Here is a 23098-nt window from a genome sequence, read left to right on the forward strand (position 1 = left end):
ATGGGACCATTCCCATTACTGGACACTAGGATGACAACAAGGAAATGTACTTATACCATAAAATTTGAGCAAATAGTGAAAGGATCTCTGCTTTCCATTTCTCCCATTTCTCATGTTAGGAGAGATTTTTCATAAAACTAACTCAGTCATGCTGCACCCAGCTAGCTGCAGTTGGCAGCACCATGTGCCCCTGTGTTCAGGTTAGAAGCAAGTTAACACCCTTCTGAGAGGTGCTAATATACCCTCTGGGATGGGGTGAAGGAATCTTCATTCCAAGTCTCAAAACCAGAGCTTCTGGTTGCTGTGAGAGGGCCCACAGTCCCCACTGTCATACCCAACAAGCTCATGAGCTGATCTATCTCTATGTAAAGTTTTCAAGTGCCCTCGCCACTGCAGCAGAGAGGAAAGGGAAGATGGGGACATTCCTGTAAATTGGTATCCCCTGGCTACTGCATCCTCACCTACTGGCTCAGTCTCTTCTAGGGCTGCACAGGACCAGAGGATGCAGGCTCTGAGTCCAGTCTTTCCAAGCAAACTCCTGTCTCCTTCCCTTGCTGACCATCTCAGCTATAGAAATACATCCACTCGCTGTCAGTGCCCTTTGAAAGCACACACAGATAGGGCAGGATTATCTCTTAGCCTAGAGAGAGCTGCCAGCCAGCCATTCTCCTTCAGCACAGCCAAGTGGAGCACTGGTGTGTTTCTCATTAGCTCCTATTATCCGTGCTATTGTATCGTTCCCAGCGTTAAAGCACACAGCCCAGAGACAGCTGAACTGCTCTTGCAATTGTTTGTTTGTTAAGAGGATTTGCTCTGTGGCGGGATATTTTCAAGTCACATGCAGAGCAGAAGGTATCCTAGTAACACTGCCATCCTCTGAACCACTTTCTTGTCCTGGTTCTCCCACTGCCTCGGAACAATGCACACAGCTTCATCCCTGCCTGCGAGTCAACTGCAGATTATGTTTCCTTCTGACTCTGGGAGATAAGGTGTGAGACAATTGAGCAATCCAAAGCCATTCTGCTGTTAAACTGATCCTTTGGTTACAAGCCCCACTATCGCTGCTTGTCTTGTCAGTGGCACTCACAGAGCAGAGCAGGCAGAAGCACAGATCTGTGGCAGCCTGTCCAGCTGCCAGACAGCAGGGAAAGGCCACCGTGCACCCCTCCATTGGCACCTTTACCCATCTCCCTAGCAGATTTTGTCCTTCTCTTCACTCCCAGTGACACTCCTGCAGGATAATGCTGCACCCCACATGAATGATTTTTTCCTGACCCAGCCTCTCTCAAAGCTCTCTGACCAGATCCTGAAGTCCTTACTCAGCATCTACTCCCTCCAAATGGGATTAGCTTGAGTCGGCCTCAGCAATATCTCAAGATCTGTTGATGCTAATTTCCCTCATGCAGGTGCTTAGATAGAGAAGGGAGGGGACTAACAGGGAGATGAACAGTCAGGGCTTTTGTCTGATAAAACGCAGAGTAAAATTCTGAGAGGGCCATCAGAATTTCGCCTACCATGGTTAGAGAGCTGTGCAAACACTGTGACAAAATTTAAGCATTAGCCAGGCTGCTTTAGAGTCCAGCCCCTTTTTGTCTCTGTCTCTTCAAGCCAGACAGAGGTCACCCACAGAGTATTTGAAAGAGGCTGCAATGATGCAAAGCACCCACATCTCCATCCTCATTCATGGCTTGGAGAAAGGTTCAGAAACAAAATGATCCTTGCTGGCTCTGTATGGCAAAAAGCCACAGCCACCCCCATTCTCCCAAAGTGAGGACCCAATGGCCACAACAACAGATTCTTCTACAGATGCACTAGGTGATACTTGTCTAATGGATGCACAACGCAGTGAGAACCTCAGGTTGTTCCTACAGCTGTGTGCCCTCACATTACAGCTACCAGACACCCCTACTCTGTGCGCAGGACTCACGGTCACGGGCGCCTGGGCTCAGTGGGGTGCTAGTCCTGAACAGAAGTAAGCTTATGGCTCCACTCCAAAAAGTAGGTCAGGCTGAGCCACTGGTTGTATTGGGAGTGTGAATGAGCTGCCTGCAAAGTCTCAGTGGTTGGAGGTGGGATCCAGGCTTTGCTTTTTACCAGTGATTTTGTCTGAGGAAAAGCATGTGCTAAACTTGCACTGCTGGAGGAGGGAAGAATGCATACAAGGAAAACACTTCTACCCACAGCAGGTAAGGAACAGTGCCAGCATCATACTATCAGTTGCAGATGACGGGTGATGGGCAAAATTCCCGCCACTTTCTAGATTTCTAAAAACACCTCATCTGGGTCCAACAACAGACTGATAGAAAACACAGCCCACAGAAGCAGTCCCTGCCAGATGGCGTGTTTTGAACCACTATTAATCTAGACAACCTTTTGCACTGTTCAAAGAGTTAGTCCAGTAATAAAAAATAAAAAAAGCTCCCCAAAATGCCTGGATGGAAGGAGCGGTCCCGGCAGCATCCGCTTCTCTCTTTGTCTTCTCCGCCAAGCATCTCCCGGCAGAACCAATCCGGGAGGAGGAGGCGCCGCCGGGAGCAGAGGCAGCGGGGCTGGTGCTGGGTCAGGGACCCCGGCAATACCCGAGCCCCGGGGCGTTGTTCCTGCGGGAACGCCGGGATCCAGCAGCGGGGGAGCGCGGGGGGCCGGGGCGGGGCCGGCCGGGCGGGGCGGCCCGGACCCCCCGCCTTCCCCGGCACCTCCCCCGGCCCGCAGCCCGGTGCCCGCCCGGTCCGAGCGCGGCGGCGGCGCGGCCGGAGCGCGGCCATGGGCTCCCGGCTGAGCCGGCAGAGCAGCCTGGAGGAGGAGAGCGGCGAGGAGCCCTGCCCCGGCAGGCTGGAGGGCGGCCGGGGCGACTTCCACCTCTCCTCGCTGCTCCTCCACCCGCAGAAGCTGCCCGGGGTGCTGCGGAAAGCCTCGCCCGCGCCCTACGTGCGGCGGGTGGGGTGGCTGCGGGAGATCCAGGCCACCATCCGGGAGCACAAGCGGGAGCACGCCGTGCACATCCTCCGGCTGCTGAGGAAGGTACCTGCTGCGGGGATGCGGGCCCGGGGCAGCGGGGCGGATCGGGGCAGGGCAGGGCGGGCACAAAGGGCGGTGCGGGGCCGGGGGATGCAGCAGGGATGGAGCCGCGGTTTACGAGCTCCCTTCTCGGCGGCGGGGGTTTGCAGCCCCCCTTGGCAGGGCGAGCCGGGCTCTTTGTGCTGCCTTTCTCCGCTCCGTGCCCCGGCGGGGCAGGAGCCGCCGCGCTCGGTGCCTGTCGCGGCAGGCGACACCCGCCCCGGCTCCCTGCCACCTCCCCGACCCCCAGCCTGGGCGAGGGGCACCTGGCCCGGCTGCCGGGGGGCAGAGAGGGGAGCTAGAGGAGAGCTGTGCTGCACGCAGGAAAAGAGGCATCCGAGTCTGGGCTGTGCCCATCCACACCCCTCCGTGCCAGCCCCTGGGTGTGCTCAGGAGTGATGCCCCCCAGAAAAAAAGCCACTGCCGTCCCACTGCCACCACATCCCATTATGCCCACCCAGTCAGGCTGGCTGAGACCTGTCTTTGGCAGAACCCAAAATGGTTTTGGAGAGGACCTCTGGGACAGTCTAGGTTGAGAGGAGAGGTAAAGGGGTCAGTGTATCAGTGGGAGCGTGTTTCTGTCTGCCGCCATTCAGGAACAGAAAAGCCAGTGTGCAGACAGCGTGGTGCCAAACTGATGCTGAGGACAGAGCCCTGCTGCTGGAACAGAGCCATCTCCTCCATCGCTCACTGCTACCATCACTTTCCAGGCAAACTCAGTGGCCCCAAACTGCAGGCAACTCTGAAATTGGTATCACGGGGGACAGACAAATCCCACTTCTGATTTGGACACAAAACACTATCAATTCTTAGCTTATCCCGTTGCTTCATTAGATAATGATCTGCTTCATCTTGGGAACACACATCGCTCATCTTAGTAGTAAGTGACCTTTGGGTGTGAGTGTGGTAGAGCAGGGACTGGCTTGCTGGGAAGCTTGTGCAGCCATTGTACCAGATGCAGGGAGCTGATTAACAGCCCCGTCTCTGTTCTGCATGTCCCTGGGTTTTACAACACATCCAACAATGGTGGTCAATGCCCTGGGCTGCCAGCGAGTTGCACACTCACAAATAAGAATTTACAGGACCAAAAATTACATCTCTGGTTTTCCTGTCCACTACCTTAGCATTCATATGAGGATTGTTACCAGCACCACAAACGCTCTTCTTATCACACACGTAGACAGATAAGCCCTCAGCAGAACTCTATGCTTGCACCGGTATGGCAGACATGGGCTGAATAAGATTTCAAAGGCAGTTTTGGAAAGGCACCATTACAAGAAGCTTTTGAAGAAAGAGAGGCAACCACTCACTTCATGGACATGGCAATGTAACATGAATAGACTTTTGTAGGGTATGCCAGAGGCCAGAACTGCAGAATGTCATTTTCTATAGTGCTCAGCACCTCTCCTTGGGACTGAAGCATTGAAACCCTCCACAGACCTTGGAGCTCTCCAGAAGGTCCATCTCTGAACAGCCAGGGTTTGAATGCTAAGTCACAGGGCCATATGGAATGGAGGGTCATTTCTAAGCTCCTTTCAGGATCAGTTAAACACTTGGCTTCCCCACATCTGTGCTGAGAATTACCATGTCCAGAACAGTTACATTTTGCCCAGTGTCTTTCCAGTTCCCCATATTGTTCCTAGTCCTTATCTCTGCCTGTCCCTGTCAAAACAGTGGCTGGCTGTTCATCTGCTCATGACAGAGCAGTGGGACATGCCTCCTGTAGTCACAACAGAACCTTCCTCACCAAGTAAGACAGGAACCCATCCAGCAGCACCCCAAAGCCTCAGTTCACGGAGTGCTCAGAGGTTTCAGAGACAGAGGGCTACACCACCACCATGTACCACCCCCTTCAACAGCTGAGCACAACTATCACCCAGTCTGGGGTCATGTGTTGACAACCAGTCCTCCTCACATGTCCAGTGTCAGCTTCAGAGAATAGTATGATTAATCCTTTTTCTCATTTACAAATTTTCTTCACTCCACGATTAAATTCACCCCTTAGCTTGGTCCCCAGCATGTCCTTCCTTACCTTGGCAGCAACACGCTCTCGGGAGTCACGGATCAGTGTGTCCCAGGGGATGATCTGTTTGTTACCTGTAAAAAGACAGATACCTTGTTCACTCTAGCGGACAGGGAGGATATTTAACACCACACCTCATCATTGTGCCTTGGGTCAGGGTGCAAATACCCTAGAGAGGGCAGGGAAATGGTGGGACCGGAATCGCAGCCTCCTTGGGTGAGCAGACACACTCAGCCAGGCCGGAGGACATGGGCTCCCAATGTGCCTCCTGCTGCTCCCGGCAGACACACACCTTGTGCACCCTGCAGATGGAGTGTATCTGCCAGTGGTTTTTGACCTGTGTTCTGCAGACTCCAAAGGGCTGTGGACTACTCCTAAGATGTTGACAGGGTGTGATAAAGTAGAGCAAGCAAGCCAGGCAGAAGCAGATCTGCTAATGGAGATGCAAGACCCAGCATTTTAGAAGACTGCACAGAGAACAACTGCAAACCACAGGTGTACACGTGCTTTGTACATCAACACTAGGACAGCTCCGTTGCACATCATCAGCCTCAGAAATGCCCACCTGCAAAAGCCAGACAAGCTTTCCTGCTGATCTAAGTGGGCATCACTCAGCTGAAGCCAGGGGAGACATCAGACTAGCAAAAAGTCTGGTGTGATCTGTTTTCCCTGTGCTGAGACAATGACCAAGTGTCATTTTTAAGACAACAGCACTAAGCCAGCTGAACTGGCAAGACTTTTTATATTCTGCTGTCAGCAGCCACCCTTTAGGTGGTACAAAATTTTCTGAGAAATGAGACAGAGAGAGAGGGAGAAAGGGAAATAAGTAAGATGAACCAGAAAATTCCTCTGGGCTAAGAATTTATGGAATATCAATGTGAAGTGAATATTTACAGCTATATTACTTACAAAACCCTTGCAGGCAGGATTTATAATGGGAATGCAGATTCATCTTAATGGTGTAGCTCCAACTGGGGGACTTTAATTACTTGTCTGACATCCACTGCTGCATGCCCAGCCATGCCATCCTCATGGCAGATTTCTTCATCTGTGCATATTACACTTGGCGTAGGAGGCTCCATTTCCCTGAAGCCTTATGGTTAAGGGAGACACTGGCATGATGCCTTGGTACGCTCCTGGCCCATATCCAGCTGTGGCTGTCTGTCCTTCAGGACTGATCCACTGCTTAGCTTCCTTGGTTGCTTATGGGTGTCATCTATGTACACACACTGATGGGGCTGTAAAGAATTTGATTTATTGTCCCTTTCTCCACCAGATCTGTAACCAGGATCTCTTTGGTATTGTCCTTTCTGCTCGATCCAAGCATATCCAGAGCAGGATACAGCACTATCTTATATTGGTGCTTAGAGTTTAAGATCCCACACCTCTGCCAGCTATGGCTCCATCCCTGTTGGTGATGTATGTACATACATCCAGCTTTTTTCCCCTTCTCTCTCCTTTTTTTTTTTAGCTCTCAGTCACTGGGTGGTGCCTGAAGCACACGCTCGGTAGAGCAGTGCGAACATATGGGGCACCCATTTGCTTATTCATTTCTCCTGTCAGCAGCATACAGAATGGGGATAAGACTTGTTTCCTCCTTCAGCTGAGCCCTCCTTGTCAACTGAATCAAACCCAGCACCATCCCTATTAGGGAGGTTTTTCTTGTTCTACATTTCTACTCCTAAGGTATTTTTTTCTGCTCCTGTGATTTTTGTGCGAGTACGTGATCTCTCTTTCCTGGATTTTTTTTGTTTTTCACCACTTTATGGTACCTCCTGATTGTAATAACTGTGTCATATATTAACTCTTGGCCTTCCCCTTAACAAGAAACAGCTTAGTTCCTTGCAGTATCACCCATCTGACTCCTGGGGAGGCTTTTTGTTCCTAAAGCTGCTGAGGTTTCTTCCAGCGTGTCCAAAGGTGTCCTGTACCCTGGTCCAGGCAGATGAGTTGCATGGTCCACAGATGTTCCCTTAACTCACATCGTGGAAGGTAGGAAGAGGAGTCCCTCTGACTGTGGTGTAAAGCCACCTATAAATGTACCATTACACCCAAAAGACAATGTTGCCAGTGCTTAGTGCTTACTGAAAAATTCACAGCACAGCTAAACTCATAAGGATGGGCAGGACTTCTGCTCAGCCAGGCACCACCAGGGTGTAATGGCAGCATCTAAATACCTGAGAAAGGTTTGATTCTTCCAGAAAAGCTGAGATTGGAGAAGCATCTTTAGAGCCACCCTTCCTGCTTGGCTTCTTCAGCAGATTCACACATAGAGGCTGACAAAGCTGTGTTTCTCTAAAACTAATTCTCTCTGGGCTCCAGCCAACCTGAAAATTATAAGAGTTCTCACCTTCCTGTAATAGGTGGAAAGAAGGTGGTAGCTCTTAGGCTGACTAGCTCAAATTAACACTGCATCTCATTGAGCTCTCTGGCTGTCTGCATCCCCCGGCACAGAAATGCTGGGTCAGACACAGCTGCTTCACCTCTGTTGGATAATTTCCTGTACTGAGCATCCAGCTGGCACCTCATCAGATTTACTTTCTGGTTTCAAAACACCTCATGGTTATGAGGAAGCCCATGTATCAGACGGTCTGTTTTTCTTGTAGGACCTGGGACTGGAAGGAACATTCCTCAATGAAGTGCTCTACAAAAATGCAACTTTCCTCAACTTGGTGGATCCCATCTCCCATGACTTGCTGATGAGCCTCGCTAGGGATCTGCAGTGTCCCAAAAAGGTGAGTGTTCCCTCAGCCCTGCAATCCTTCAGAAACATCCACTGTATGCCCTGGGATTGGCAGCATATAGATTATGGGACATATTTCTGTGGAAATTAGCTAAAACTACCTCAGCACATGAGTGCAGCTGAAGGAGGGGGTGGTTATGTGCACAGAAATTGGGAAATTACTTTTTGTGCCCATAAAACTTGGTGACAGGGTACAGTGCCATATTCACTGGTATCACAGGGGTTCAAAGCAGCTAGAGCTTATGGGGGGCTTATGGGGCTGCAGAGGAGAGCAGAGACCTCTGCAGGAAAACCACCTCTCTCTTCCCAGGCCCTTTTGCTATATGTAACTACCCTAACCCAGTATTACTTCCCCCCATAACCTCCCAGATCTCCCAGTAAAGGATGGTGCTGCAGGAATATATTGCAACTCAGGGTTCAAGAAGTAAATGTGTTACACGCACATTATCCCTGCACTGCTCCAGCACTTCCTTTCAGAGAATGGGGTGAGCAGAGACAGAAAGGCAAGGCTGAGCGCAGGCAAACATCACAGATGCCACAGTCCCACTGCAACACCAGCACCTATTTCTGTTACCTTTGCCACCACAAACACTTGGATTTGCAATATATCCATTTGCTCATCAGGCTTGGCAATTGTCATGTTTGCTTTATAAAGAGAGCAGTGGAGTAAATTTCTTTATTCAAAGAGATATATTAAGTACACACAGCTCAGAGCAAGCAGCAGCACCCCAGGGAATACACTGAATGCCTGGTGTAGATTAGTGGCATTTCTAACCTTGTTCTGCGTCTCCTGAGGCTCACTGATAACAATTAACCAGCCAGGTCTCAATAGAGAAACTACATTTAGCCAAAGTTTAATCATCATTATTGGGCTGCAACGCAGCCTGAAAAAATAAATCTTTTCAAGTGTAATCTCTGTGCAAATTCTATAAGCATCTAAAGGAGGGGGGTGGGTTTCCGCACTAGTTCCTCTTCAGTCATACTTCATTTGACCTTGTCTCCAGCTGTTCTCCCAGACCATCTCCAACCCTATGCTGTGCAGTGCCCCTCAGGGCAGGCAGCAGGAGGGGATGTTACCCTCCTCACCCAGGTGCTCAGTAGATAACACACTACAATGTTTATACACCTGCATAATACCCCCCTCTCATTTCATGCCTTATAGATGCACATGCTTATCTGCACTGACACACTACATAGATATGATTTCACCATTCCTAAGGAAGATGTTGAGCACCTGAGCTGCCCCTCAAAGCCAACAGGAGTTTGACTCAGGGGTTGAAGAGATTCAGTACCTACAGCACCCTTCCCAGAACACACACTATCAGACCACGTCCCATCTCCGACCGTGGCTGAGCATCTGGTGCATGTAACTGCATTACAGGCAAGCAGGCTGAGTGCAACTCCCAGTCTGTCAGTGGAAATTAAATCAGTGAGGACACGGGAGAGAACAGGAGGGTAATTCTCAGTTGTGTGAGCCAGCAGTCGCTCACAGAGCACTGTGCCAGCTGCTGTGCTGAAGCCTGGTGTGCACGTGCCCCCACTTGGAAAGGTTTGCCATTGTAGGTGACAGCAGAGTGCCAGCTGCAGCCTTGCCAGCACAGTACCAGGCTAGAACAAGGCACCTGTCCCAAGAGCATGGGCTAGTCCCTGTGGGTTCCTAGGGGGGCTGGGATAGGGGTCAGGGGGTGCTCAGCTGAGCACTAAGGCTGGCATCCCTCTCCACTGGGCACAGCAGAACTGCCACACGCTGGCAGCGCATCCCATGAGGGTTGAGCTGATTCAGTGACTGCTGAGGGAAGTCACAGTGCAGCTGTTGGCCCACAGTGCAGTGCTTTAACCACTCACAATAAAGAATAAATCAGTGTATACCCTGACAGATTTACTCTGTGTTTACCTGTCAAGTCCCTAAATGCACATGTTGCACCATGGCTGGAGGGCTGAGGAATGAGAATGCAGATGTCTGTCAGCATTTGGAAAGTACCGTAGAGAGGGCAAAAGTCCCAGCCTTCAGCAGCTGCCATTTGCCATTCTGATTCACCAGAGGAAGAGATTCTGTTCAAAGTCACTGCATTAGAGAACACGTGCAAAAAATATACACCAGCTGTCTTGGTGCCATCTTTTCCTGGCAAGTTACTGGAGTGAACTACTGGCATTGGCAAGCTCCCACACTCAAACCTCCAGGAGCAGAATGGACTGCAAGGAAGTAGGATGGACTAGGGTGAAAGTTCCCTGTCCTGACATCTCCCAAACAGGGCATGGGAGGGCACAGAGTCGGGGTACTGCTGCGGGAGGAGCATCTCTCCCAGCAAGAAGCACCTCAGGGATGGGGCAAGGGTGCCAATTACTGAACTTTCCACACGAGGGTATCAGACACGATCAGTCCTAAGACAGAGTTTGGGGAAGCACGGCAACAAAGTAATTGACAGAAATTTAGCATTGTCCTGTAACACAACAAGTTGGCAGCTTATCTGCACAGCTGGGGACAGGTGCTGCTGAGGATACAGCAGTGAGGAGCTGAGACGCCCATGCTGTCCCTACACGTCTGAAAGTGGAGAACTTTTGAAGAAAAATATGTAGGGGGTCCCTGTACAGAGCAGTCAGCCACATCTACCTCCCTGGGTGTTGCCTGGTCTAGAGCCAGCCCCTGCCACAGCTCTAGAAAATAACCCCCTCTTCTGGGCTCCACTTGCTCCTGCGCAGGGTGTGAAATTGTAGCTCCGCTCTGGGTAGGAACATGATGGCTGGGCTGGGGTCCTTCCTGGTATTGCAGAGCTCCTACTTCTCCTCCCCCATACCAGGAGGAATTAACATGTGGCAGAGGCATCTCAGGCCTTCTCACCATTCCTCTTTCATCTCCTCTTCCTCTTCATCTCCTCCCTTATATACATGCCTGCTCTTCACTACCATCTTTGCTCCTTTCCCATCTTCCTTGTCCCTCCCCCTTGCCTCATATTCTGCTGTGGTGCAGGCAGAGTCTAAGTTGTCCCTTTACTTTCAGGAATATGACCCTTGGAAATCCTCAGACAGGATCTGCAGGCAGCTGATTTACCACCTGACACCCCACTCGAAATGGCACCGGCATGGCATGCCCCGGAGGAAGTCCCAAGTGTGGTAAGGAGCCTGGCAGGGACAGGATGGGGGATCTACCTCTAGAAACTGTGTTGCACCATCCCAGAGAAGGGCAGGACTGAAAACAGACCACGGCAGCTGCTGTGCAGTCTCTTACAAAACCCCAGCAGGGTCAGCCCCAGCACCCCTCTCCTTGATCTGGTTTGCCATTTACTTGTTTTTGTGTAGTCTTACAGTTTCTCCCCCTCTCCAAAGCACACTGAACTCAATCCCACTGATTGCACAGCACAGACAACCCTCCTGCAGGGTGTTCGGCCCCAGAGCTGGCAGCCTTGCAGAGACACCCACGTGCCAGCTGAGCTCTGCATCCCACTTTGTCCTTGTTTATATCAGTAAAACTTCCCTGCCTGTGGGAAAGGTGTCCCATTATGAGGCACTGCCATAAGCTGATCACCTCATTCAGTAGGAACCACTTTGGGGTGGCTGACGGAGATGTGACCATCCTTCTGAACTCCCAGTTCTCTGCCAGCACCCAGAGAGGTCCTGGAGATGGTGCTGGGCCTCATGCAAAGGCAGCGCAACTCAAAGCATGTTGACCACTGACAGGTACTGGATGGCAGCTGCTTTCCACTACTAGAAATGTATTCAGACACCTACACTCGTTCCCTCCTTGACACTTGCTAGCTTTTCTAACCAGATAAAGAGCAATCCCCACCTTCTCTCCTCATTTTCTTTGAGCAAACCCTGTTCCTGTGACGCAGATCACCAATGCTGAAGAGAAGACAGAGAAGTGACTAAGAAAAGAGCCCATGTCAGCCCCATTAGTTTCACAGGAATAAATGCAGGATTGGATAAAAAGAAATGCAAAATCAGCAGCACTCTGAGAAAGGCCTTGGGCTTTTCTGAGACTTTTAGTCTTTGATGTGTGTGACAGCAACTTAAAATCCCCCATGGGAATTGACATTTCCATCGTACCTTTTATTCTGACTCAGAGGCAGATCCCCAGTGCATCTTAAGGAATAAAATCCCTAATATCATGATTTCCAGGCCATCTGCCTCTCATACCTATAGCCCCACTTTGCCACCAAATCTGAGCACTCTGAATGCTCTCCTTCCCAGCACCCCACAGGCCAGGACTGTTTGTGCTGCTTTGCGGGTGGAACCACAGCACAGAACAAGACTGAGGTTCCAGAGCTGAGTCCTTTCTGGTTTTCCAAGTGAAAAATCCCTCCCTGCTGATACTAACTCAACCCTCTGCCTCCATACTCCTGCTTGCAGGCAGAACAAACCTTTTTTGGTTGTTGGACTCCAGGATGAAGAATCAAACTGGAAGTGTTCTTTGTGATTGCACAGCCCAGGGGCAGCAGAGGACTGCAAACTGCTGCAAACTCATCACTTACCAACAACAGAGAAGAGCTCTGGGCGCCATGAACCCAAATCACACACAAATCCCAAAGTCTTGGCCAGGTACAGAACATCTGCGAGCACAAGCAGGGAGAGGGCAACGAGGCCATGTGCGATGGAGGGAAATATAGGTCTAAAATGGGTGGCCTTACCTGGAAACTAGGCCCAGTTACAAGGTGTTACATAAGGCACAAATTAATCTTGATTAAATATTTAAGAGAAGAGCTTCCTCTTTTAAGTCTGGAGATGAAGTGTTTTGCAGTTTGCAGCAAAAGACGCCTGCAGAGTTGGCATCCAAAGCTGCTGCAAGAAAACGGGTGTTGTCAGTAGCAGGAAGGCAAGAAATAGCTGCTTCATTTGGAGATACCAGGGCCTGAGTTTGTTCAGCCAGGCTGTTTTTACATGATCCAAATTCTCCACTTCTCTCTGTCAGCTAGTGGGAGTATTTTACTATTAATGTCCGTTTCAAAACCCTTGGCTTCTACCCTTCCTGCCATTGAGGTCCTGTAAAGAGCGTGGGGTAGCAGCAATGCTTTGAAGGAATGTCTAAAATCTAGTGGGGTTTAGGGACAGCAGAGAGGAATCTGTGCATGGAGACCACATTCAGGAAATTAATCCTCCTCTCACTTTTGCAGTCTCCTGGGCTTTGGCATCTGGTTTTCACAGAGCTGATGCAGGACTCCCTTTTCCTCCACTGAAATGCGATTTCTGCTTTCTGGCAGTATGTTAGATGGATCCAGGAGATAATTAACAAGCCCAGCCATACAGAGAGCTTGGAGCATCTGCCAGGTTTTAATTACATTTGGGCTGTTGCGGAGATGTGGTATGGGAGATTGAAAGGACCTGCAATACTGGAGTCAGATCACACATCAGGTGTTCCTCCCCACTGCCAAATAGCAAGACAGTGGGTCACACACAGACTGATGGTACTCCCCATCTACATCTCCCAGCTATTCTCAGTGGGACCCACACCCAGCAGGTACAAACCTGAGCCACCCATGAACTGATAGGGCAAAAAGGATAAGATACACTTCTTCAAGCACTACTGTTTTGATACACAGGCAGACCCCATACAGAAATGTGGAAGGACAAAGCCTATTTCAGCTCAATGTACTCAGTGGAACAGCAGCTGGAGTGAGCAGGAGAGATCCAGTCCAGACTATGTCTTGTTTCTGTGCTTGACTAAACTGGCAAGGTGAAGCTGGAAGGCAGTTTGCCCTCTGCATCCATGCCTGTGGGTTCCTGACAGGGCTTGTCTGCCTTATACAGTGAAGGGTTAGCAGTGTCCCAGCTGTGCAGTCACCCAAAGAGACTATTTCAGCTGCCCAGGTGATACTCAGACAAGTTTGCCACACTGAAAGGAAGGGGCTCAGTTCTCCTTTCCGGCAAAATCCTGCCTTGGGTCTGCAGCTTCCAGCCAGCAGCCTGCAACCCACTGGCCCTGACCCTGCTTGGGTTGACTGCCTAACCAAACTGGGAAGGTGAGCTCTTGGGGATTTACTCTGGGAGTTTTAAAACTTAAAAATTCAAGAGCTGGAGGGTAAGATTTCTGCAGCAGGGACCAGCATAACTTTACTGCACAGTTTTCAGTCCCTTACATCCTAATGGGAATTCAGTTTTAGCACCATTTTACAGTTGTGTAGATCACTCCCACTTAACGAGCTGAATACATCCTAGAATGTTGTATAACTCCAGCTTCACTTTCTCATTAAATTGATGTTTATAGTGTAAGGATTAAGAAATGCACCACTACACAGATGTAGGCTTTTTAGGTTATCAGCACCACATCTGTGGCATTTTGACAGGTGCAGAATTTTTAGATATTACTAATTCTTGCTTTCAGAAATCTTGGGGCCTCCTTTAATGGTGAATTAAGGAAAATTGTCATCATCTGCCTCCAGAACAGGGCTAGACTCAGAGGGTGTATTACTGTTTGAGAGCCAGAACAGTTCAGAGAGAGAGAAGGGTATCAGGTGAAGACAGGCTTTGTGTGGAGAGCTGGATCTCAGCCTAGTCTGGGATCAGGAAACTGTGGATTACAGCTGAGCTGTCTTGGCAAAGCCATGTCAGGGAACCTTAATGTATCTTCCACTTGCATCATCCCCGGAGCTGGCTACTTCAGTGTAACTATTTCCTTTCCAGAGTGCAAAGGATCAACCAAACCTGGATCCACAAAACAGGCAGGCAGTAAACAGAGCTTTACAATCAGGGGGTTCCTAACACAGGGGAAAAAAACCCCAGATATTTCACACGGTGACTGGTTCTGGAGGAGCAAAGGCAGTTGTGTGTATGGAGTTAACTCCCAAAAGACGTGTGTGGGCTTCCCTTTTCACAAGTCTCACCACAGTTTTACTTCGCTCATCTGAGTGAATTTCATCATGGCTAATCCAAAACTGGGTGGAGAACAGAGTATCCCTTCCGGGCTTGCTGCTCCATTTCTGTTATTGACGTGCATTGCCCAGACGTTGCAGCATTAGATGCACTTTTAAAATGCAGTGAAAGCACTTGTGTCTAGAGGACTTCAAGGAAACAGCCCTAAAGGGATTTGGATCTTTTTTTTTTCTTTTTTTTTTCCTTGAAAACATCACTTAGGGCTGTGGCTGACAGCTCTGGCAGATGAGATCCCAGCCTTCAAATGGCATGAGGTGAATATTAACTACAGCTTCATGTCAGCCTTATGCAACAGGGTAAATAGGCACCATCATTCCTGCTTTAGCAAAAGGAAGCCAAGTTAGAGAATACCAGTGAGTTAACTAAAGCCATATGGTAATAGCCATATGGGAGCACAAGAAGTGCCCCACACAATGTTTTCAATAAGCTGCTGCTCACAGAGATGTCAGCTGGACAGACATGAGCTGGTGGATGAGTTGTGGAGAGAGGCAGGAATTGTGCCCTCTTCTTACAGTGCAGAGCATCCCAAGCACTGCCCATGATGAGGGTTCCCAGCAGCATCAAGAGGCAGATGCATTTGGAAAGGCTGTCGGAGGTGGCAGAAAGGGTCATCCAGCAGCTTGACACTGCCTTGTCAGAGTCAGAAGAAAAAGGCCAAGACTGGCAGGCAGGAGAAGCAGGACACTTTGATAGAGAGACAGTGAGTGAAATAACAGAGGCTGGGTGGCAGATGGTAGTTAAAAGCCATCAGCAGAGACCCTGTGCCTTTGTGACCGTGACACAGTTGAAGGTCTGGCAAGGACATAGGCTGATACATGATATTTACAGTGAGGAGGCAGCGTTATTCCCTGCTTTTTTAGGATAGGCCTAAATAATGAAGGGAAACAACCCGAGGTCTTGCGTGGATCAAGTGGCAGCACAAGGAAGGCCAAGGGTTCCCAGCCCTCCTGAACACACCTTCAAGAACAAAGTGAAGATGACAGCAGAGCCAGGAGAAGGAGAGGTACTCATCTGCATCAACACCTACAGATGTCCAGGTCCCACCCCAGTTGCAGAGAGAGGGGAGTAGGATAAAGGCTACCTTTGCATTCTCGTCTTCCCACAGTTGGTCAAAAGAGCTTGGGCACAAGGATGGAGATGTGACTAAGAGACTTCTCATGGAACTGGCCTATTTGTGCACTGCCTCCATCTTCACAGCGGTGTCAGGCCCAGCCTCAGATCAGCTCGAGTTGGGGTAGTCTGTACTTTTGAGGCTTCTCTTTCCTTTTTCATGTTGCACTAGAGGCAGCTCAAGCCAGCCCCGCACAGCAGCACCCTGTGCCACAGAGAAGCAAAGCAAGCAGATTATGCTAAGTAGGCAATTAAAAAGCTCAGAATCTGTCCCCTAAATCACTGCTGAAAGCAGGGAAGCCATCCAGAAATGCCTGTCACAAGGTTCTATGCAAGGAAGAGCAGCCAAGAGATACCTGACTCATGGCTAATTAGCCACTACTGGCAGTGCCTGTTAATGACAGAGGGGATGCACAGTAATGGGAGTTTCTGGCATCAGGAAAGTTTTACATTTGGAGACAAATTAAATGTAAAAATAAAAGGAGGGGGGGAAAGCTGGTAATTCTCCAGAGAAACAAGCAAGGAGTGGTGGGCATCCCTCACTGCCGAAATCCTGTCTGAGTCTTACTGTCTCCTCCCAGTCTCTCTCCATAGCATGGAGACAAGTAAGTGAGGCTGGGACTCCAAGAACCTGAACATTCCTGGGCTCCTCCAAACCCCACAAAGCTAACAACAGGCCAAACACTGCTGTGATTGCTGCAAGTCCCAACAGGGCAACACTCAAGAGCCATTACACCCCTTCCCCGCAGCCACCAAAGAATTTAGTTGATGAGCAAGAAAATGAAGGGATTCAGTGCTCATAAAAAAAATGTGCTGAGCCTGCAGCTTCATGGCCTCAAAGAAGGACCTGGAAGATGGCCTAAGGGTTAGTTCCCTTGGGACAGGTCCTCGAGACAAACAACTAGCAATTAATTTCAGGTCTCCTAATTTTTTAATCTCAAAACACTCTGAATTTGCTTATGCTAGCTGAGTTCCCAGGAGGCAGATTTTTATCCCAAAATAAAGCCAGGAGAGGCACAAGATGGTTTCATCCTTTTCCCAGCCCACCCTTCTCACTGAGAGAGAGGGGGTTTCTTCTGACACCTGCAGGTCCCTCAGGCCCCTGCTCTGTCTGCACGGACCCTGGGTGGATCTCACGTGGCCAGGGGACTGCTGGCTAATGCCCACTGAAGAGTAGAGCTGGCACCTAGGAAGGGATGATTGGCAGTGAGGGTGGAAGGAAGACTGCCTGCACGTCCATAGGAGGAAAGCCTGACCCTAAGATGGGAGTTGAGAACAATGGAAGTAAGAACTTCTTTCACATGAGCGAAACAGGGAGATGTACGTCCAAGAGCTCTCATCCTTCAGCAGGGCTGGACAGGGGTTGCAAGCAGAGTGTTGATTCCTTATAAACAGGAGTCTGGGCTGGCAGCTTTCCTCTCTGGATGCTGCATCCCCAGGCAGGCAGTAGGGGATGGACTGCTGATTGCCCTTATTTCTTCCTCAAAGTTTCACAGAGTTTTGCATTTGCAGCCATTTTTCCAGCATCTGAGGGAGTGGGGGTTTGTTTCCTCTCTAAGTTTGCTGCAGGTAATACAAACACAGTCTGCTTCCCTGAATCAAGAGTCCAGATCCTTGTTAGATGCAAATCCCCCCAATTATAAATCTGCCCAGAGCACCAGTTGTGGTAGCATTAGGTTAATCCAGTCCCTAGTGTTTCTGCAGCCCTCTGTCCACAAGTCCCATGGGCATCAAGAGCCACATTTCTAAGTAGCTGTTGTGTCTCACACAAAGGAAAAAAACCTTCTGCAGCTGAAGCAATCTTTAAGCCTATTTCACTTGCAGAAATTAGGGGATAATAGATGACCCATTTCCCTGGAAATAAGCCTAGCATTTTCTCAGCTGCTGCACAAGCGACTGAGAGCTCGATGTCCTGCATATCCTGCCCCCAACCCCCTCACACTCCCTGAGAAGAAGAGCTTAAAAGAGCTCGAAAAAAAACCCCCCAAAACCAAGTGTCAGATAACTCAGAGTCAAGCATCTAGAGACCCTTTTCTGTCAGCAAGTACATTTACATCTAAAGCAATAGAGGAGGAGTGGCCAGCTGTGCTGGGCTCGTCCTAGGGATGGTGTTTAGCTGCACCTCTTGGAGCTGCACAGAAACACCAAGGAGGTGAGGAGGAGGCTGCCAGGGTTCACAGCATGCGTGGGGTGTCAGATCTCATGCTTCAGCACTTACCAGAGAGCCTGGCTGCAGCACAGGGGCTTATGTCCACCAGGACGAGGCTCCTACAGACACATCATCCCTACAAGAGGCATTTTTATAGGCAAGAGAACGATTTAAGCACAGGAGGAGCCCACAGTGCTGGGACAGGAGGCCGAGTCACCCTGGCAGGTACAGCAATGAGGGCAAAAGGAAGCAGCAAAAACACAGGAAAGGAAAGAAAAACAAGCCAGCAAAGAAGGGAGGGCGGGCTCTGGCACAGGACAGGAGGGTTTAAGCACATTCAGCCGGGAGCAGTCCAGTCTGCAGAATCAATTATGGGAAGATAATTTGTCTGCTCGATTAAGCCTCCTTGGGGTATTGGCTCGTTGCTGGGGAGAGCAGCAGAAGGTACCTGCTCTGGTCAGAGCGTGATCCGTGACTTATTACTGCAGTCCCCGCACAGCAGTCAACAGGAGGGGAGGCTTAACGGGCGGAGACAGACAGAGAGCACGTTGCTTTTGTCTTTCAGACATTTCTCCTCGCTTATCACTGTCTGCACTCAGAGCCAAGTCACTCTAAAGAGGACCCCAAGAGCCATTCAGACTTGCCCCCTGTTAAGAAAAGAAAGCTGCTGCTGCAGACGCGGCAGGAAAAACGGCACCTGAATGCTGAGGGCCGGCAGCAGGAGCGGTGCCGGCTCAGACGTGCCCTCCAGTGGTCCCCATCCCCAGACCAAACTGGGCTTGTGCCTTGGAGCTTTACAGAAAGGAAGGTTTGAGGAGGCTTTGCGTAGACCGAGACAAGGCTTGGGGCTGGGGAAGGTGTCCCTATGCTTGTGCCTCCTTTCTGCGTCCCCCACCCCCCCAGAATCTGCCATGGCTTGACAGCCCTGGGGAAGAAAATTTCCGGGAGCCACAGGCTGCATTTACACAAAACAGGCACTGAAGTAGTTACAGTCTTGCTTCTATGCTTGTTTATCCTTTATTCCCCCACATCCCCAACAAAGAGGCCAGAGAAGGCTTCTGTATCTCTTGTACCAGCCCCTTATGGATATATAACTATGCACTCAGGTTCATAGAAGTTTCATTTCTCTCTGCTTAACCTGACCAATATGAATGCATACCTTCACTGAACATTTGATGCTTGGTTTTGCTAGAAAAAAAGTACTCCATATTAAACACCCAGTTAAAACACAGCTAAAGGGATAACCTGAGACTCTTCCAGCTTTGAGGCTGGTCCCTGATAGACTTCATACAAGTTGAACACTCTTTTGTGGTAGATTGTGCTACACCACTGCCAATGGTTGGGGACAAACTATACCAAAAAACCACACACATTGTTTTTCCGGACAGTTAAAAGAAATGCAGCTCCCAGGCAGCCTAGGCTGATCTCAAGGATCCCTTGGATTTGTAGGAAAAGGGAGGCTTGCCCAGTGTTACCACAGCATGCACAACTGCTGCTGCTATTGCAGCAGCTAAAAGAACTGCACCACCGCTACAAGCAACATGGTGGATTAATTCTTCACAGTCTCGTCTCTGGGGCCCTGATATTGGAGAGATATCAAATACCATCTTCAAGTGGAGGCCCTGTGGAGACCTCTCTTATGTGCTTTCAGATCAGTTCACCAGAACATCATTCTCTGCTGTTTGACAGTAAAGACAAGCACTGCTCCCCTTACCCCTCCTGCAATCCACTCAGGAGTAGTGTGAGTCATCTAAAGTGTAAATATTTAGTAAGTAATACATTTTACTTACAGTACTTTAGGGTCTGAATACAAGTTAACCCATGCTGTTATTACCTCTCTACCATGAGAGCTCATTAGTTCGAATGCATGCTTGCAGATACAGCCTCAGCCTGGCACAGTGAATGCCCTCAGGAAAAACAAGGGCACATAGAAATAACCTGGGCAAAGTGCTGCTAAACCCGGAGCAGGAATTTTTGGGCTTAAGAATTGACAGGGCAGGCCATGAGGTCTTTCTACCTCATGCTCCTACCACAAAGCACAGCTACAGGTTTGCCAGTGTTGAACGTGTCCACAAAGGGCTGTTGCCTGACCTGATGCACATTTATTCATTCATGTTAACACATGCTCATAGGGGATTTTTAAGGACTGAAATTTCCAGGATACCATGAACTGCATGTGTAAAGCAAAGCTGTAGAGGCAGCATCACATCCTCTCGACAACTACAGAAGAGCCTGGCAGTCCTAAGGCTCGTAGGGACATTCTCACCTGCCACGGGAGCTCCTGCGGTGCTGCAGCCTCCTCCGAGGAAATTGCATGTCCCCATGTACCCATTGCTTTCAGGGACTGGCTGTGCCACAGGAGTGCAGGACACTACAGAGAGCCAGATAGGAAGAGTGGGGACCTTCGAAGTGGTGGTTAATTCTTAACCCACCCTGATCCTCCCAAGCTCAACAAGGCACTTACAGACCCCCTGAGCATATGACTGGGGGTCCTGCTAGGGCTCCCATGTCCTTAGAGCTAGACGTGTCTGAAAGAGCAGCAAGACTAACATAATTTACACTAAGGGATTAGGTTCTTCTATGTTACACTAACACACACTTTCTACTCAGTTTTGCAAAGTATCCCCACCAGCTCCTGTAGCCCCACAGCTCCCACTTCTCACAGCACTCTCACAAACCCACAGTCCATTATAACACTCCAGTCCCCACTCCCTTTGCATACCCAACAGCCCCATAACACAGCTTTGCCTGCTGTACAGCTTGCCTACCTCCTCCTCTCTCCACTTGCCAGGCAGACAGCAAAAGAAATGGCTGAAGCCATCTCTGAGCACCCTTATGCCCTCCCCGCCTCCTCACAGCTGCAGCAGATCCCAGATGATCTGCTGACCACAGAGACCCAAATAGGCAGCCACTGGTGCTGCTTACTGACTAAGTGCTGGTTGTGAAAGCTTAAAGGGACATGCAGTAAATCCACTCCTGGAGTGCAGTTTGCCTATTGGTTGTTTTCCTGGTAAAATATCAGTTTTTCAGCCATTTAACACTACCCTCCTCTGCAGCACAGTCTGTTTGTGGCAGACCTTGGCATTCACCTGGAGAGGTGGCTCACAAACAGCCTCCACATAGTGCAAACCAGTGCACTTTGAAAGTTTGCTTGCCTTGGTTATTTTTGCTTTCTATGCATGAGCGTCCGTACACACACAGACAGACAAACCCTTTGAAATCTGCTGGTGGAAGACACTTTAGCATCCTGTGTTTAGCCAGTTCTGGCAAAGTTCATGTATAGGTGCTGAGAACACACAGGAAAGCCCCAGGACAGCCTGCCCTGAGGTATGGTGCAAATGCTTGTTTCCCCTATAAGCTTTATTAACCCTTTGCTTAATGTTCTAGCCCCTGCTGTTAATGAGTCCTCCCCTGTCACAAGCACTCTCTCTCGGGTGAGATGGATGGAAGTGCTTCCCTTAATGATCTCTCCCCTTTTCCATAATCAGCCTGAAGACCAGCCTGCAGAAGAAGGTGAGCCAAGACTCCATGGATTTGTCGGGGATCCCCCTGACCATGCGGGATGTCCACCGCATGGCCTACTACCTGCAGAACAACGGGGACCACCTCACCTCCGTGGACCTGAGCTTCACCGAGCTGAACGATGACATGGTGCGCCTGCTGCTGCCCTTCCTCTGGGCGCTGCCCAAGCTCACCCACCTTTCCCTCAACGGCAACCGGCTGACGCGGGCGACCATGAAGGAGCTGACTGACACCATGAAGGACATGAACAAGTTCCCTTGCCTGGCCTGGGTTGACCTCGGCAACAACGTGGACGTCTCCTCCATGCCGCAGCCGCTGCTCGTGGGCCTGCGCAAGCGGCTCAGCCAGCAGACCACGCTGCCTACCATCTATGAGGCGCTTGACTGCGACTCTGAGATCGCCGGCGGGCAGGAGGGCAGCCAGCCAGAGGATGAAGCAGCCGGAAGCACCCCGCCACGTGCTTTTTCTCAGCAGGGCTGCGAGAGGTGACTGAACAACGGGCCGGCGCTGGCACACTGAAGCCACCCCAAGGAGCAGTTTCGAGTACAAACATCAAGCAGAAGGCCAGCTTAGCCGGCTTCCTTTGGCTCTTTTTCTCTCACCTTTCCTGACATCTCCCCCCAACCTACTGTGAGATAAAAGCCTGTCGTCCCCCCACAACGTGCTCCGCTCCCTCCCCTCGCTGCCAAACCCATCGCCCACGTTCCAGAGAGGAACCGGTGACTTACAGTGAACCTGGTCCCCAGGCAGGGTCTCACTGGAAGACGGGAAAAGACCTGTCGGAGTCAAGAATATCCTCCAGCAGCCATTGGGTTGAGGGAAAGGGATGGGGGGAACCTAAAACAGAAACAGGCTTGTAGTTTACTTCCTTTCTTCCTTTTCCTATGCACCTTGGAAACCTTGGAACCTGCAGCCTTGAGTGTGGAAGGAGGTACCCCAAGAGCCTAGCTGCTGTGGAGCTTAGTTGAAGAGGCCAGAGCTGGAGCCCGGCAGTGTGTCTCCCTCTTGTGTCTGGCTCCTTTTGTTTTGTTTTTTTCCTATTGTGTGTTTTGTATGAACGTCTGAACAAAGGGACCTGGTCAGAGACCATTGGATCACATAGGCTGGGGCGGACACATGGCTTGGAACTGCAGCATCAGGATATTTGCTGTGTGACCGGGGTGAGAGGGAGGGGAAGAAGGTATGTGTTGGTGGGAGCATGGGGGATGGGATGAGTTGGGATGGGATGGGAGGAGGGGGGAGAAAAGGGAGGGAGAGTGGTCTTGTGGATTAGTAGGATTGGTTTCAAAAACTGTGCTTTTGTACTAAAATGACAAGTTCCAAGGTACTACAATTACAAGTTCCAAGTGAAATTGAGGAAAAGCTGACAAGCTAAGCACCTAACTGTGGCACTAGAGGAGCAAGCAGTGAATGTGCCAGAGATGGGCACTTCCCACAGGAAAGCTCAAAGCTTTGGCTCCTCGTGGCATATTGCATACCTCGTAATACAGACATGACGTGAGCAGCTGCATCGCCATTTCCAATGCTGTCCAAAAACCAAACCACTGATGCAGTATTTCTAGTGTTTTCCATGTTGCTCATACACTATGTAAACGTAATAAAGAGTTCTCTTGGACATGAGCGTGAAGCA

The 23098-nt window shown here is 50.1% G+C and overlaps 2 protein-coding genes across 3 annotated transcripts in view; one reads left to right on the top strand and one right to left on the bottom strand.

Moving 5' to 3' along the window:
• Window positions 1–5139, bottom strand: part of GGT1 (gamma-glutamyltransferase 1) — a 42220-nt gene extending 37081 nt beyond the window's left edge. For both annotated transcript variants that reach the window (XM_027696751.1, XM_027696749.1), the window contains exon 1: window positions 5090–5139. The gene's annotated coding sequence lies outside the window, so the exon portion shown is untranslated. The remainder of the gene's footprint in view (window positions 1–5089) is intronic.
• LRRC75B (leucine rich repeat containing 75B) lies at window positions 2724–23098 on the top strand. Its single transcript, XM_027696754.1, has 4 exons — window positions 2724–3021; window positions 7687–7815; window positions 10822–10934; window positions 21435–23098. Exons 1-4 carry the CDS (start codon window positions 2764–2766, stop codon window positions 21955–21957), a joined length of 1023 nt encoding a protein of 340 aa, XP_027552555.1. The 5' UTR covers window positions 2724–2763; the 3' UTR covers window positions 21958–23098.

This window comes from Neopelma chrysocephalum, unplaced genomic scaffold (assembly GCF_003984885.1).
Source record: "Neopelma chrysocephalum unplaced genomic scaffold, ASM398488v2 Primary Assembly neopelma1_116, whole genome shotgun sequence".
NCBI lineage: Eukaryota > Metazoa > Chordata > Aves > Passeriformes > Pipridae > Neopelma > Neopelma chrysocephalum.

Bases quoted from the DNA above. Each gene is read 5' to 3' on its own strand.
- LRRC75B (XM_027696754.1), top strand. From the start codon at position 2,764: ATGGGCTCCCGGCTGAGCCGGCAGAGCAGCCTGGAGGAGGAGAGCGGC. The intron at 7,816-10,821 runs GTGAGTGTTCCC...CTTTACTTTCAG, and splicing joins ATCTGCAGTGTCCCAAAAAG to GAATATGACCCTTGGAAATC. The intron at 10,935-21,434 runs GTAAGGAGCCTG...TTCCATAATCAG, and splicing joins CGGAGGAAGTCCCAAGTGTG to CCTGAAGACCAGCCTGCAGA.